This window comes from Atractosteus spatula, chromosome 2 (assembly GCF_055471065.1).
Source record: "Atractosteus spatula isolate fAtrSpa1 chromosome 2, fAtrSpa1.hap1, whole genome shotgun sequence".
Lineage (NCBI taxonomy): Eukaryota > Metazoa > Chordata > Actinopteri > Semionotiformes > Lepisosteidae > Atractosteus > Atractosteus spatula.
Genome location: NC_142707.1, coordinates 30,535,258 through 30,548,779, shown reverse-complemented (window position 1 = coordinate 30,548,779; position 13,522 = coordinate 30,535,258). Strand labels below are relative to the sequence as shown.

The window sequence follows — 13,522 nt, the reverse complement described above, 5'->3', positions numbered from 1 at the left end:
AAGAGTAATTCACTTTTGCCTTGTGTTTGGTAGTGATAATGTACAATCTTTACCTTGGAAAATAATTATGATGATTCAATTACTTTTGCCTCAAATTAAAATCTGAATTTTTAAAAACACTTGTAATATATCTTAGTAAATTTCACTTTTTGTATCTTTCCCCCTTTTAGCCATTTCTTCAATTATTTCCATGTGTCTGTTATTTGTAGCATTATTTTATAATAAAGTAATTTGTTTTGATAAAGCAGTCCTGTATTGGATTCATACAAATCCACTTCACCACTATCTTGAATTTAGGTTAAACATTGTGTTAATCATCATTTTAACCTGATTGTGTTTTCAGAGGACATAATCATTTAAAGGTTGGTGTGGTGACTTGACAATCACAAGTTCTATTTAAGACTGTACCTTCTCTGTGTTTCAATAACAGCTGTATAGCGAACCCACCTTATACTGTAGGTCTTGAATTCTAAAGAGCTTACAACAGGGTCTAAGGTTTAGTCGTGTGTGCTGTTCTCTTAGAGTACATGATTGTATGAGCAACCCTCCTAAACCATCAAATCCTAATCCCACCACTTGGTTAAAGAGTTTAAAGCTTTAATGAAACCATTCTAATTGTGCCCCTCAGGAGGTTACAGCCTACAGAAACAGGAGATCCCTACAGTGCAAGAGACTTACTGAATGATCAGCTGCCTGTCACACAATTTAAAAATAAATAATTTACTTTATGTAGAAATTCAGTCTTTTTTTAAATGCTGTAGAGACTGTATTAAAAAACCTATTATTTTGTAGATATTGTAATTGTTTTCCAAATATGTATTGCTATTATGAACATCCTAGAAAACAGCTTCAGACATGTTATGTATTTTTACTTGGATCATTGGATTAAAAGCAGGACCTGGAGGTTGTCTGTAAATAATGTCTTGCTTTATTTTCTTTAACTTCAGAAAACATGAGAAACTGCAGCTTGAGTATAACTCACTTCTATAGCAAACAACAGACAGGTAATTTCTCAAACAGTTTATTTGAATCTTTACATGCTATACAGACTGAATCAATGAAAACTACTACAGTTCTGACAAAGGTCTCATTATTAAATTTCTATGTACATGGACAGGAGTAGACTGTAAGGAAACAAAACAGAATCCAATTAGAATTGTTTAATCACTTAAGTTTATTACTAAAACGAACCACTGAATGGCTTTAGTATTATTCATCTTCTAAGTGTAGTGGATACATTTGTCCTTTGTTTTCAAAGCTTTGTTATTAATTTTAATAAAATATACATTTTAACCTTTTGTATTTATATATCTCTATATATGTATTTACTCTCTGCACATTTTTAACAAGAGACGTAATAAAAGATCCCTGCATAAATGTTTTTTTTCAGTAGTTCTAATCCACATAACTGGTCAGGTGATTCACCAGTAATCATTTGTACCATAGAAAGGAGCTTCAGTAGTTCTCTAAAGAACTATGTAAAAGTGCAAAGCTTTGAGAACCATGCTGGATAGCAGCAATGCGTATAATGTGATGGAAATTAACATTTCAAGTGTTGCAGAAATAATGAGTCCAAAAATGTGTGAAAGTCATTTTAGGAATGCATTTCTTTAGCTTTGTGTCCATTTAAGCCCTTTGCTCTTAAACGAGCAAAAGTCATTGACTTTCAAAAATCATTCAAATCTCATTTATTCTCATGATCTGATAAGGCAAAGGAAATTCATAAAGTAGCAGCATTTCTTTAAAGAAATTTTAATTTTTTGTAGGTTATAAATCTGTTGGACCATATGATTTAAATCCCACAATCATACTATTTTGGATATTGAATGCATATATGATACATCTCATGGCTGCTCTGCCAAAACAATAACGACTTACTTGTTAAAGCTGATGGCTTTAGTCATAATTGAAAATATTTCTCCTATTTTCAACATTTTACATTGAATTAAAAAACTATGAGAAATCTGCACTTTACAAACTGTTCTTGGTTTGATGAGAGAAAACAGCAAGAGTCTCTTACCCCAATGCACTTAACTTCTCTGCCATTACAGTTAAACCACTAGGTTTCAAATGTAGCTTCATCCATTGCTATTTCTAGAGCATGAGGTGTCTTCAAGTATTAGATTAGAGGACATTATAGCTGGTTTTCAATTTACAGTAATTAGTAACACCCAACAAAATCACCCCCGTCTCCACATCACAGTCACAAAACGCTTCATCTTATTTTTCTGAGGAATTCAGAAAATATCACCTGTCAAAAGAAGCATGTTGGAAAAGCTGTTTTAACACAAAAGCACACAAAGCATGATTAACTACTGAGAAACATTTTCTGGTCACTGAAAAATGATAGATCGACGGTTTGCTTTAATTCCTCTTTGATACAAAAATGTGTTTTAACGTTTTCTTCCAAAGTGCCAGTCAAAGTAAATAGCTGCAGTATTTTCTCTGTAGAAAAGTCACAGCTTCATAATCCAATTCTGCATGCTCTCTCTCAGCAGACGATCTCAGATTACTTCTGAAATGGAGGGAGTAGAAAAAGTTTAGTTTTATTTGGTATAATTTTTAAAAAATGCATATCAAAACTATTCCCATCAAACTTTTGCATTGAATCAGTGTAAATGGTTTTGCTAGCAAAACATCGCAAGAGTCCCAAAAATCGCATTGTTTTTCAACATATTACTAGAGAGAATAATAAATTCATTTCACCTGCTCTCTGATGTGACTGAACATCATCTACATTAGCCAGGGTTCTTAGAGAGCCCCTTTCTTTGAATGCGATGACAGGGATGAGTGAGCCGACATCCTCACTATCTTCGCCAGTCATGTCAAGGTTTGACCGTTTGGACCCCACAGGCAGGTTGATCACCTCCTCAAAAGTGTCACTCTGCACAGAAATACCATTTTCTTTTGGTTGTGTTACAGCTGCTGGAGTGCTGAAGAAAAATAAAGCAATAACTTTTCAGTGTAATTAAAAGAAACAGCAGCTTTAAGTATATTTAAGTATATTGTGTCATCTTATTAAAGGTTTTATAGACACTGCTTTAACATGGAGTGTCCTAGATACAATAATGATAGGAAGCCTCAAGAAGCACATATAATTTTATTATAATTTGCTTAAACCAAAATATTTTGTGCTACATCCTACAAGTTTCTATTAATAAACTGCTGCAATAAATAAGGTGATTAATATTGTTTAACCCCCAGGCTGTAAAGACTTTTCTATATTAGCCACACTGAGTTTTTTTAATAGCAACAATGCTTCAAGTCCTCTATGAGCATTAAATGAAGGTTAAAAACATCAATTAGTTTTATAGTATAATGTCTTTTTATAAAACGGATATGGTGTCCACCAGCCTCTGAAGAGTTATTGGAGGCTTGCAGAGGTGCAGAACAGGACGATTGCCACTAGCTTCCTTGTGCTGTCATTTGACACCCCACAGCTCAAGTGTCAAGGTCATGGGCAAAGTAAGCAAACCACATCTGGCTTTGATCTGGCTTGGGGAGGAAGTGGTCTTGGATACATATGATAATACAGGAATAAAACAGACACCGTAGAACTGAACCTTTGTGATAAGTCATACAGCTGAGTGCCGGATATTTCTATCAGTGCAAGCATGTAGGTGCATGTCATTCCTATTCTGTCTCGCTGTTTCCTGTGTCAGGGATCTGGCTCCTGAGTCAGGTGAAGGACTCCACTTCCACAGCACAGCCCTGTAGTGAGACTTGTGTGGGAATATTAGTACCATGTACACCCACATAGATCTTGGTTTCGTCCCAGTTCATCTTCAAGTCAAACTGTTTTGCTTCCATGATGAAGACCTTTTGAGCCAGGAGAAGAACTTCCAGCATAAAAGCCAGAAATACAAGATCATCTTTATAATGACGTTCAGTGAATATTTCCTTCCCCATTGTTGCACAGAATGAGTTTTTTCTGAGATTGCATACTATGCAACAGCAATATAACGACATTAAATTAAATCAAATGGTATAATCTGTTGATGGAGACAGATATTAAATATGTTTGATTATACTGTTTCGACTGTGTCTGTGCTGTGCTGTTGACACCACAGAAAGAAATGGTGAAGCTGATGCGTTTGGGAGTACTGTACAATAGGCAACAGAACAGAATAGGATTTAGAAATGGAACCAGTGTAAATAACCAGCTGTGTAAAATAAACTGTGTTCAGAGTCCTGCCCAGTGGGCATGCTCACCTCTGTCCAGCTGTGTGGAGTGGCAGTCCAGGGCCCAGGGCCCCATGACCATTGCTGCCTGCGTACAGTGTCCCTGGACCCTCCTCTGAATGCTGCTCTGTCACATTCACAGACAGTGTTTCCTTCACTGAAGGCTGATAAGATGCTGCAAATACAAAAAACACCCCACTAGCTTCATTCATAGGCGAGAACAAACCCAAACTTCACAAGTAACAAAGATGAATGAGAAATATACTTCTGTAAGTAAGCCATGCACAATTGCCAATATCGGAAAATATGCACATACTGTATATTTTAAAATATTCAACAGATGGAATTTGCAAAGACAGTGGAAGATATCTATGTGTTCTATTTTTGTAAGAAAGAACTAAATAATGACTGTTGTACTAAATCTCAGATATTAGATATAAATTATTTTCCTTATTTTTATATAAAATGTGTACTTGTAACATATACTGTATGCATGATATTTAAACCAAGCAATACTTTTTGCCTGAATATATTATATGTATAGAATGTAAAAAATAATAATATATTGCTACAATACATTACAATGTATCCCATTGGCCTCATTACAAGTAGATAAGAAAATGTGATCAAGGTGTGTCCAAAATGTATTTGACAGATCCGCACAGATGCATAACATACAAGGATGCAAATATCTCCATTGCTGCAGGAACAATCTACAATACAGGTAACCAATTAATCAGATACCTGTTTCGTCTGCTTTATTCTGCTGGGATACTTCACCATTCCTTTGGGAAACAGGCTTCTAAAAGAGTAAAATGAAAGCATAATCCTTTGAGAGGAACAGGATAATCAATGTGTAATAAAATAAAAAAGGCTAAAAACAAGAGAAAGCAATTGTACCCATCTAGACCATTTTGTTAGGGATCTAACAAAACATTTCATACAGCCATTTCTTGAAAGAAGTCAGGGTTTCAGTTTCAACAAAATGGCTGGGTAGCCAGTTCCATTCTCCTGCAACCCTTTGTGTGAAGTGCCTCCTGTTCTCATATTTAAATGTACTTCCACATAGTGTCCACCTTTGTGCTGTTATTACCTTATCAGCAGTATCAGACCTCCTTGTTCTCTTCATGATTTCCTCCAGACGCTAAAAAACAGAAGCAGAATAGATTAAAAATAATGCAATTCAAAACTGGAGGTAATAAACTAGTCTGCTGTTTAAATAACCTACAAGTAGTTTAATATTTTTAAAACAATCATTGTATTCACTGGATCTGTAAAACTGGATAAAAAATCCGGTCTAAAATGAGATATATGGATTTTGGCAAGGTTTTCTGGAATAAATGGTAATTTAATATGTAGCACTGCCATGTTGTATCTCCTCTCATTACAAGGACACTTTCAGGGAGGTCATTAGCCTTTATGAACCAACATCTAGTAAAACAAAAAATGCTAATTTGAATTTCAATTATACCACAGTCCACCAGGCACCACTTCAAGCCCAGAGAACAATCTTCCCTTCCCTTCCTGAACAGTTAATATCGGTATCAAAACAGCCTAAAGATTAGCAATAATCACGGAAGATATGGGCAACTCAGTTGCATTTAACACCAAAAAAAGAGAAAACTGATGTCAATGTATGCTTCAAAATATAAATAAGTCAAAGACAATCACACACATCTTAACAAAATGTGTCAGTTCTGTGAAAAACCCATATTCAGAGATTCTAAATGAAAACAGCTTTACTTTTGATGTACTTTTAAAAACAGAAATACCTCAAAACACTTAAAATCTGAACAATCCTTCTTTGTACAGTCTGGTCAAATTACCAAACTGATGAGGTTTTCCCAAAGACAAAACCTCAAAGACCCCTGCAGGAGGTCCTCGAACAACACAGTGCATACCTTCTTCCTCTCCAAGCGTTCCTGTTCCTCTTTCTGGAAATGTTTCTCCCTTTCCAGCCTCAGCCTCTCTGCCTCCTCACGCAGGCGAGATTCTTCCTCCTCTTTCTGAAGAGTGAAAGCAAGTTTGAGTTGAATATACTTCTGAGGCTTCAGCTCTTCAAATCACCTTTTCCTGGCAGAATAAGCATTTTCTGATCTATTCAAATTATTTCATTATTATTCGTCTTTTAAAAGTGTCATGAAACCATGAAAGAGTGGCATTTACAGCAGGCTTTGCACTATTCAGAGAAAAATGATATAAAGATGCCACATTACAGCTGAATGCAAGGGTTTGCATTTCAATAGGTGTGGCTTTACTACTGTTAACGCAAAAACAGCAGGACAGATTTCTGAAGAGGAAATGAGAAATTTCTGTAAATGACACCTTTAAAACATGAGTAATAATCTGTAAGTAAAGACATCTGGACTTTACACCTCGATAGAGACTAAACTGAGAGGCAGGAATCATTCAAACCTTTCTATACAGAAGAGAGAAGATGAGAGGGAGGTCCCTTTTTAACATTTTTACTGTCCAAATAATGGCAAACATCCAGATTTAAAAACAATGTTCCTTTCTATTGGTGGTGGTTTAGTTTGGCTTTACACTTTTTTCTGCTGTCTGACTTCTGAACCATATAATTTTTCTAAGGATGTTTTTTTTACAAACTTCTGTACTTTATGACAACACCAGAAACTGAAGAACAGTTTCAGGCAGATGACAAATTCTAGACAAATCAGAGGAACAATTAAACAGTTAAACAATTTACTGCAGCAGCGAATAACTGCTAAATCGGTCCGATTCTCTTTATTTCTAAAATACTACAGTCCTCGGCCCATTCTACTCCCTCCTGCGGACTCTTCCTGCTCATCTATTTTCCTTCCAGCTCACCTGCTTCTGGAGGCGCTCGGCCAGTTCTCTCTCCCTTTGTGCTCTTTCCTCTTCAGCGTGTTTCTCCTCCTCCTCCCTCTTCCTCTTCTCCTCTGCCAGCCGCTGAGCCTCCTCCTCCCGACGCGCTTTCTCCTCTGCCTTCCTCCTCGCCATCTCATCCCTGCTGCGCCTGTGCAGGACAGGATCCGCACAACAAGGGTTGGCAAACCAAAACCAACTTCAGGGAACAGAATGAACGAGAGACAGACGTAAGTCTGCCTTGGCAGAAATGTCCCTAGGAACAAGTAATAGGTGTATTCCATGTTGAAAAAAAGAAGAAAGAAAACACAACGTTTTGGCTGTGGAGCCTTCTTCAGGTGTGAGGAAGCAAGGTGCTCACACCTGAAGAAGGCTCCACGGCCGAAACGTTGTGTTTTCTTTCTTCTTTTTTTCAGCCTGGAATAAACCTATTACTTGTTCCTTTGCAGCCTACGCATGCTGAAGCACCTACCCACCAGAAATGTCCCTATGGACATTTGGAAATGACAAATCTCCAAGGAACAAAATACTGTATAATATTAAATTTGAGGCAATTTCAGAGATTTTTGTTTGTATTTCAGTAACACTTTTGCCAGTTTCCGCAAGCAATTATTAAATATGCGTTTCTGCGGCACGATTGGTTGAAGCAATAAACGGTTACCCGAAAGGATGGCGATCCCTGCCTGCCTAGGCAGGAAAAGATCTTAGATTTCTTGTCTGGCCGCTGCAAGGAATTGTGCGTAGGGCTGTGACCTCTGGATTGGAGGGTAGCGTGTTCAAATCCCTGGTGGGTCACCCTTGCGCAAGACGCTTGCTGCCGTAAATGCCCTGCTGTAAGATGGGTGCTCTCCAGGTCGTCATTGTAAATGAGAATTTGTTCTCAATTGACTTATCTAGTTACTTAAAGGATTAAAATGATCTGCTTTTACACAAACATCACGTTACACTTTTCCACAGTGCTTTCCTGACTACGAATAAAGACAAAGCCCTTTGTAGTTCAGCCACACCCACAGCAACAACTGTGAATTCTCCAGTCATTCTGTGGAAGCAAACAGGAGGGTGGTAGAACTAGGGCGCAAAAACAAGCCTTTATGTATGACTTAGAACCGGGGGAAGGTAGAATCAGGCAGCCACCAGACCCCTAACTGTGCAAGAGCCTTCTATTCTACCTTTCAGCCTCCTCCATCTCTCTGCGCTCCTGCTCCTCCCTCTCTCTCAGTTCACGGGCCTGGCGCCTCTTCTCAGCCAGCAGACGAGTAGCCTCCTCAGGGTCAGTGGTGCCCGCCGAGGGCTTGGTTCCACCGGCTGGGGAGGTTCCTGCAGCGGGCACGGCCTGCAGCTGCGGCTGAGCTGGACCAGGCTCTGGCGAGAAGAAGAATTCCTTTATTTTTCCTTCAATGGATACCTGGAGATTACTTTGCCCAGAGGCTTTTCTGCAACACGAATAAAGGTTTTCATTTCTATATACTAAAGGGGAAAGACAGTTATTTTTTAACCACTGTTTTACTGAGCCGGCTGTCTCTGTCTGAATGCCAACCACGACAGAAACAGGCCAGTCGCACTGTCTTCCAGCCACACTGCCCAGTTAAGCAAACCTAGGTGAGAAATAAAGAAGAGCCGCTGAAAGCACAGGCTCTTACCTTTAGCGGGCTCATGTTTAGGTGCAGAGTCTTTAGCAGGTGAAGGCAGCTCAGGATTTATTTCTTCTGAAGTTTGCACATTGTCTGCACTTTCAGCTCCGTCCTCCTGCTCCTCCGTCTGACTCTGCAGCACGGTCCTCAGTGGCCGCACATTCCCAGGAGACAGGGGGCGGCTCTGCCCAGGAGATGCCTGGGATGGATCAGGGGGAGATCTCACTGGCTTTGGAGTGCTGATCACTGGAGGTGCCCTGTGGACCGCTCTGTGATGACACATACAAATCAACTTAATTTGTTATGACTTACCTTGACTATTTAATAAGATTCATTTAGAAAATGCAGAAGTATGAGACTGCAGAGGTGCTAAAATACTTTTGGAGCATTCACCTCTTACCTTTGTTTTTTAATTACTGCTGACTAGAATATTAGAATTAGTCTTTTATGAGGAACTTTATCAAAGGCCTTCAGAAAACCTAAATACCCCACATCATATGCTCTTTGTTTTTCCATTATAGTTGTTATATGTTAAAATTTGTGTACAATGTACTAGTAAGACCTTGATTATTGTGCAAGATTTTGGCTACCACATCACAAAAAATATACTGCTTCTCTGGAATCAGCCCAGAGAAGAGCAACCAGACACATTATCTGATTTAATCACATGTCTTACACTTACAGGCTTAAATTACCATTTTTTTAAACAAAAGAAGACTACAAGGGGAACTGATCACATATTCAATATCCTCAAGGGCTTTAGGAAAGCCAACCCAGTGGACTAAAACAAAAGTGAAATATGAACCAGAAGACAGGCATTTAAACCTGAGATTGGGAGGCACGGTTTTGGACAAAGGGTTGTGTGGGAACCTGAAACAAGCTTCATGTCCCCGTTGCTGGAGCCCATACCCAAGTTCCTTTCAAAAAACGACAGATGAGATCATTGGATCACTTAGCTATTGCCAACCTAAAGACAGGTTGAATGGCCTTCTCATTTGTTACCTTTATGTTCTTATAAAGATGTGCAAAATTAAAACAGAACTGGTCTACATTGCCTTTCTTCTCGCTTTTGCTAGCTGTGTGGGCAGGTGCAGAGTGACAGGCAGGAGCAGCAGCTTCAGGCCCAGTCGGGTTTGTTGCCCTTCAGGATTACCGGATGGGCGAGGCACTGTGAGTGCGGGTGTGAGAGAGAGGGAGGAATACTCCGGGCAGACATGTGGACAAACAGAGGAGTCTGGCTAGAGCTGACAGGGTGGGGTCATGGGACAGTCCAGTGCCAGGAGGGGCGTAATGCTACAGTATATTTATAAAAACAAATTAAAGCTGGTGTTACTGCTTTGTGCAAACAAACATAATAATAATTTGCATTCACCATTTGCATTTAAAGATACAATCTGAACAGGTAACAGTGTGATCAATTTAGCTCCTGCAGCACTTCTCCCATCACTACTGTATACAGCTTTCTGAAGGCAGTACAGAAATATGCATCTATGTAATTACGGAGTGAAATATTTAAAATTCATTACTATTTTCCTTATAGCCTTGGACTTGATAGAACTCCAGACTTGTATTGATCCATCCCAATGTTTTATTGTAGCTTATGTGCACTGATTGTAATGCAGCTCTCCTGTCTGTCTTTGAATGAACTTTATAATATATTATACTGCACCTCTTGTGGTACATTATCATCAAAACAACCACTGATTATTGATTAATATCTCAAACCTAGACTTGTCTGTAAAGAGCACTTGTTTCCAGGTTTCATCACCTCATTGTTTAATTCCTGCTGCAAATTGGTGTCTCTTTTGTTCTGTGCAGCTGGACACTCACTGTGAATGTTTTATGTTTATGTGCATCTGGTTGCTCTTGCAGCAAGACCATTTACAAGATTTCTGCTGGAATGTAACCTGTCATGTAGACTATTTACACAGGAACATATTAAATAGTTTGGATTTTCTTTCTCAACCACGTTTATTGTCAACAATACCAATTTTCTGTACTCTCTTCAGGGTCTTGCTAATGGCACAGGATGAAATGAGTCTGGTTGCAAGTCTGTTGAAGGGAATTCACCTGTTTTGGCTAAAACATTGATTTTTATGTGCTTTGCACATGTGGCTTCTTTCCCAGGAGCCATCATATTCACTGCAAGTTTTAAACTCTAAATGAATCTCTTATCTACACTTGTATGTTGGTTTGGCACAATTAAGTTAATCAGGCAATCAATAATATATTGGAACACTGCATTAGGCCACATTTAAGTTAAAAGCAAAATATATTATTCTACAATTTGTCTTTTGTGTTATATGCCATATTTATCCTGTTTCCAGTATGATTATTTCCAGTATTTATATATACAAACCCTAAAACATTTTATATTGAACAGTGGAAGACTATTTTACAATAATACAGTATAAGCCATTTAAGTTCAAACCACATTTCTCCAAACTGTCAGATATGTCTTCAACTTTGCACTGAAAAGCTTACTAAAGCTATTATTCAACCTGTCTCTATGTTCACTTTTACTGGAAGAAAACAAGTTCCATTTCATCCCAAAATATAGGGCATCCAGACAAGGGCATCTGAATATTTTAAAAGACATTAAAAGGTAAAAGCACTACATCACATGATGTTTTTGAAATGCAAGTGTGGCACCTCCATCTTAACAACTGCAATTCAAGCAGCTGGACAATATTTGCAACAAATATACAATTTGCAATAATCACAACATTGATGGAACATGAGGATGGATCTTTTTTTTATGACACTTCTGACTGCAAGTTTCGATTGACTGCAGTAATCTTACCGTACTGGAGAGGGTGCTGTTGCTCTGCTCCTCACACTAGAGGGAGATAGAGACCTCCTGCTTGTTGTAGGAGTAGGGGTAGAGAGGTTGGTCCAGGATTTATCCTTTTCTTTTTTAGCAACCTAAACCACAAGTTTAACAAGTTAAAAGAGGTAATCGGAAACTTGTATTTACCATGTAAAGCATTCTGTCCCTGGCCTTCTGGAATCATCTGAACAGAATTATGTAAAAGGTTTCATAGCTCGTGACTAGCTCTAAAAACAGTCTTTGAATTTTCTATTTAGACCAATATGTTCAGCTTGAGTATGTGGTACTAAATTGATAAAATTGATAAATCTTCCCTCATACATCAAAGACACCAACCACGCGCTCCAACTTTTTAATGATTTCCAATTTCAGGGTACCGAATGCTACATTTTTACCATGGACATCACATCTCTGTACACCGTCATTCCCCATAATGACGGCCTTACAGTCCTCAAGCACACGCTGGACAAACGCACAGTGCTTGATCCACCCACCCACCCACACCCTGGTACGCCTTGCAGAATTGGTCCTCACACTGAACGCATTCTCTTTCAATAATCTTTTTTACCAACAGGTCAGTGGAGTTGCCATGGGCACCAGAATGGGACCCAGCTATGCCAATATTTTTGTCGGCTGGGTAGAAGAACGCTTCTTCGCTTCCTACACTGGCTATGTCCCTGACCTCTACAAACGATATATTGATGACTGCGTCGGTGCTGCCACATGCTCCAATGATCAGCTTGAGTTCTTCCTGCACCATTTCACCAACTTCCACCCGTCCCTCAAATATACGGTTAACATATCTTCCACTACTCTTCCGTTTCTAGACATCAACTTCTCCATCAATTACCCCCGACTGTCCACTTCAGTTTATTACAAACCCACGGATTCACACAGCTACCTCCTGTACAGCTCATTTCACCCCAACCACACTAAAAACTCTCTTCCTTTTTCACAGTTCCTTAGGCTATGACGATTATGCAGCGATGACATCGACTTCGAGAACCAAGCCCTCGAAATGTATTCCTTTTTCATCAACAGAGGATACCCCAGCAGTGTGATTGACAGGGCCCTTGCCAGAGCCAAAAACACCCCCCGGACCATCAACCCGATCAGGAACTCCCGCCGTAACAATCGCATTCCTTTGGTGCTTCCTTACCACCCTAACACACTTCCTATCCCCAGGAGCATTAACCACAATTTTTCCATCCTACAGGATGATCCCTCCATTGGGGCCCTCTTTCCTGATCGCCCTATCATCTCATATTCGCCGACCACCTAATCTGCATAACCTCCTTGTTCACAGCTCCCTTGACCGCCCTCAACAACCATCCACACCAGGCACTTTCCCTTGCAACAGAGCTTGCTGTATCACCTGCATATACACATCCACCACCACATTCATTCAAGGCCCCTCAGGACAATTCTGGATCACCCAGACAGCATCTTGTACCTCCAGCATCCTTATTTACTGTATCTCTTGCAGTAAATGCCCAGCCATCTACATTGGTGAAACAGGAAGGAGACTCGGAAACCGCTTCAGAGAACACGTCAGGGCTGTGAAGATTAAAGATCTCTCCAAGCCCATTGTTTCTCATTTCACCTCTGACGGCCACGACCACTCTAATCTCTCCGTCTGTGTTCTCAAAGAAGGTTTTCCGAACTCATACATCAGAAAGACCACCGAAACCAAAATTATTCTGCAGCTAGGATCACACATTCTCCCTTCCCTTAACGACAGACTACTGTTCTTTTACATTTTCTCCATTTATTGGAAGTTTCATTTCACACCTCTCTGCACCCATTCTGACTTCACACCTCTTGATTGGCCTCTCTTTCTGTCCCCTGCTCCCGCCTCTCACTCCTTCTCCCTCCCAACCTTTGTTCTCCCGCTACTTTACCTTTGCCTACTGCCCTGTCTCTCTCACACCTGAAGAAGGCTCCACGGCCGAAACGTTGTGTTCTCTTTCCTCTTTTTTTCAGCATGGAATAAACCTATTACTTGTTCCTTTGCAGCCTACGCATGCTGACT

At 39.5% G+C, this 13,522-nt stretch overlaps 1 protein-coding gene across 9 annotated transcripts in view; it reads right to left on the bottom strand.

The window, feature by feature from the left end:
- Window positions 1–1,008: 1,008 nt before the first annotated feature.
- Window positions 1,009–13,522, bottom strand: part of map7b (microtubule-associated protein 7b) — a 74,538-nt gene continuing 62,024 nt past the window's right edge. For all 9 annotated transcript variants that reach the window (XM_088933678.1, XM_088933694.1, XM_088933639.1 and 6 more), the window contains 10 exons: window positions 11,464–11,585; window positions 8,670–8,929; window positions 8,199–8,391; window positions 7,012–7,180; window positions 6,084–6,188; window positions 5,276–5,326; window positions 4,927–4,984; window positions 4,213–4,357; window positions 2,707–2,933; window positions 1,009–2,515 (listed from right to left, as the gene is read on the bottom strand). In XM_088933678.1, the coding sequence (XP_088789804.1) occupies window positions 2,505–2,515; window positions 2,707–2,933; window positions 4,213–4,357; window positions 4,927–4,984; window positions 5,276–5,326; window positions 6,084–6,188; window positions 7,012–7,180; window positions 8,199–8,391; window positions 8,670–8,929; window positions 11,464–11,585 (1,341 nt within the window). In that variant the 3' untranslated portion in view covers window positions 1,009–2,504. The remainder of the gene's footprint in view (window positions 2,516–2,706; window positions 2,934–4,212; window positions 4,358–4,926; window positions 4,985–5,275; window positions 5,327–6,083; window positions 6,189–7,011; window positions 7,181–8,198; window positions 8,392–8,669; window positions 8,930–11,463; window positions 11,586–13,522) is intronic.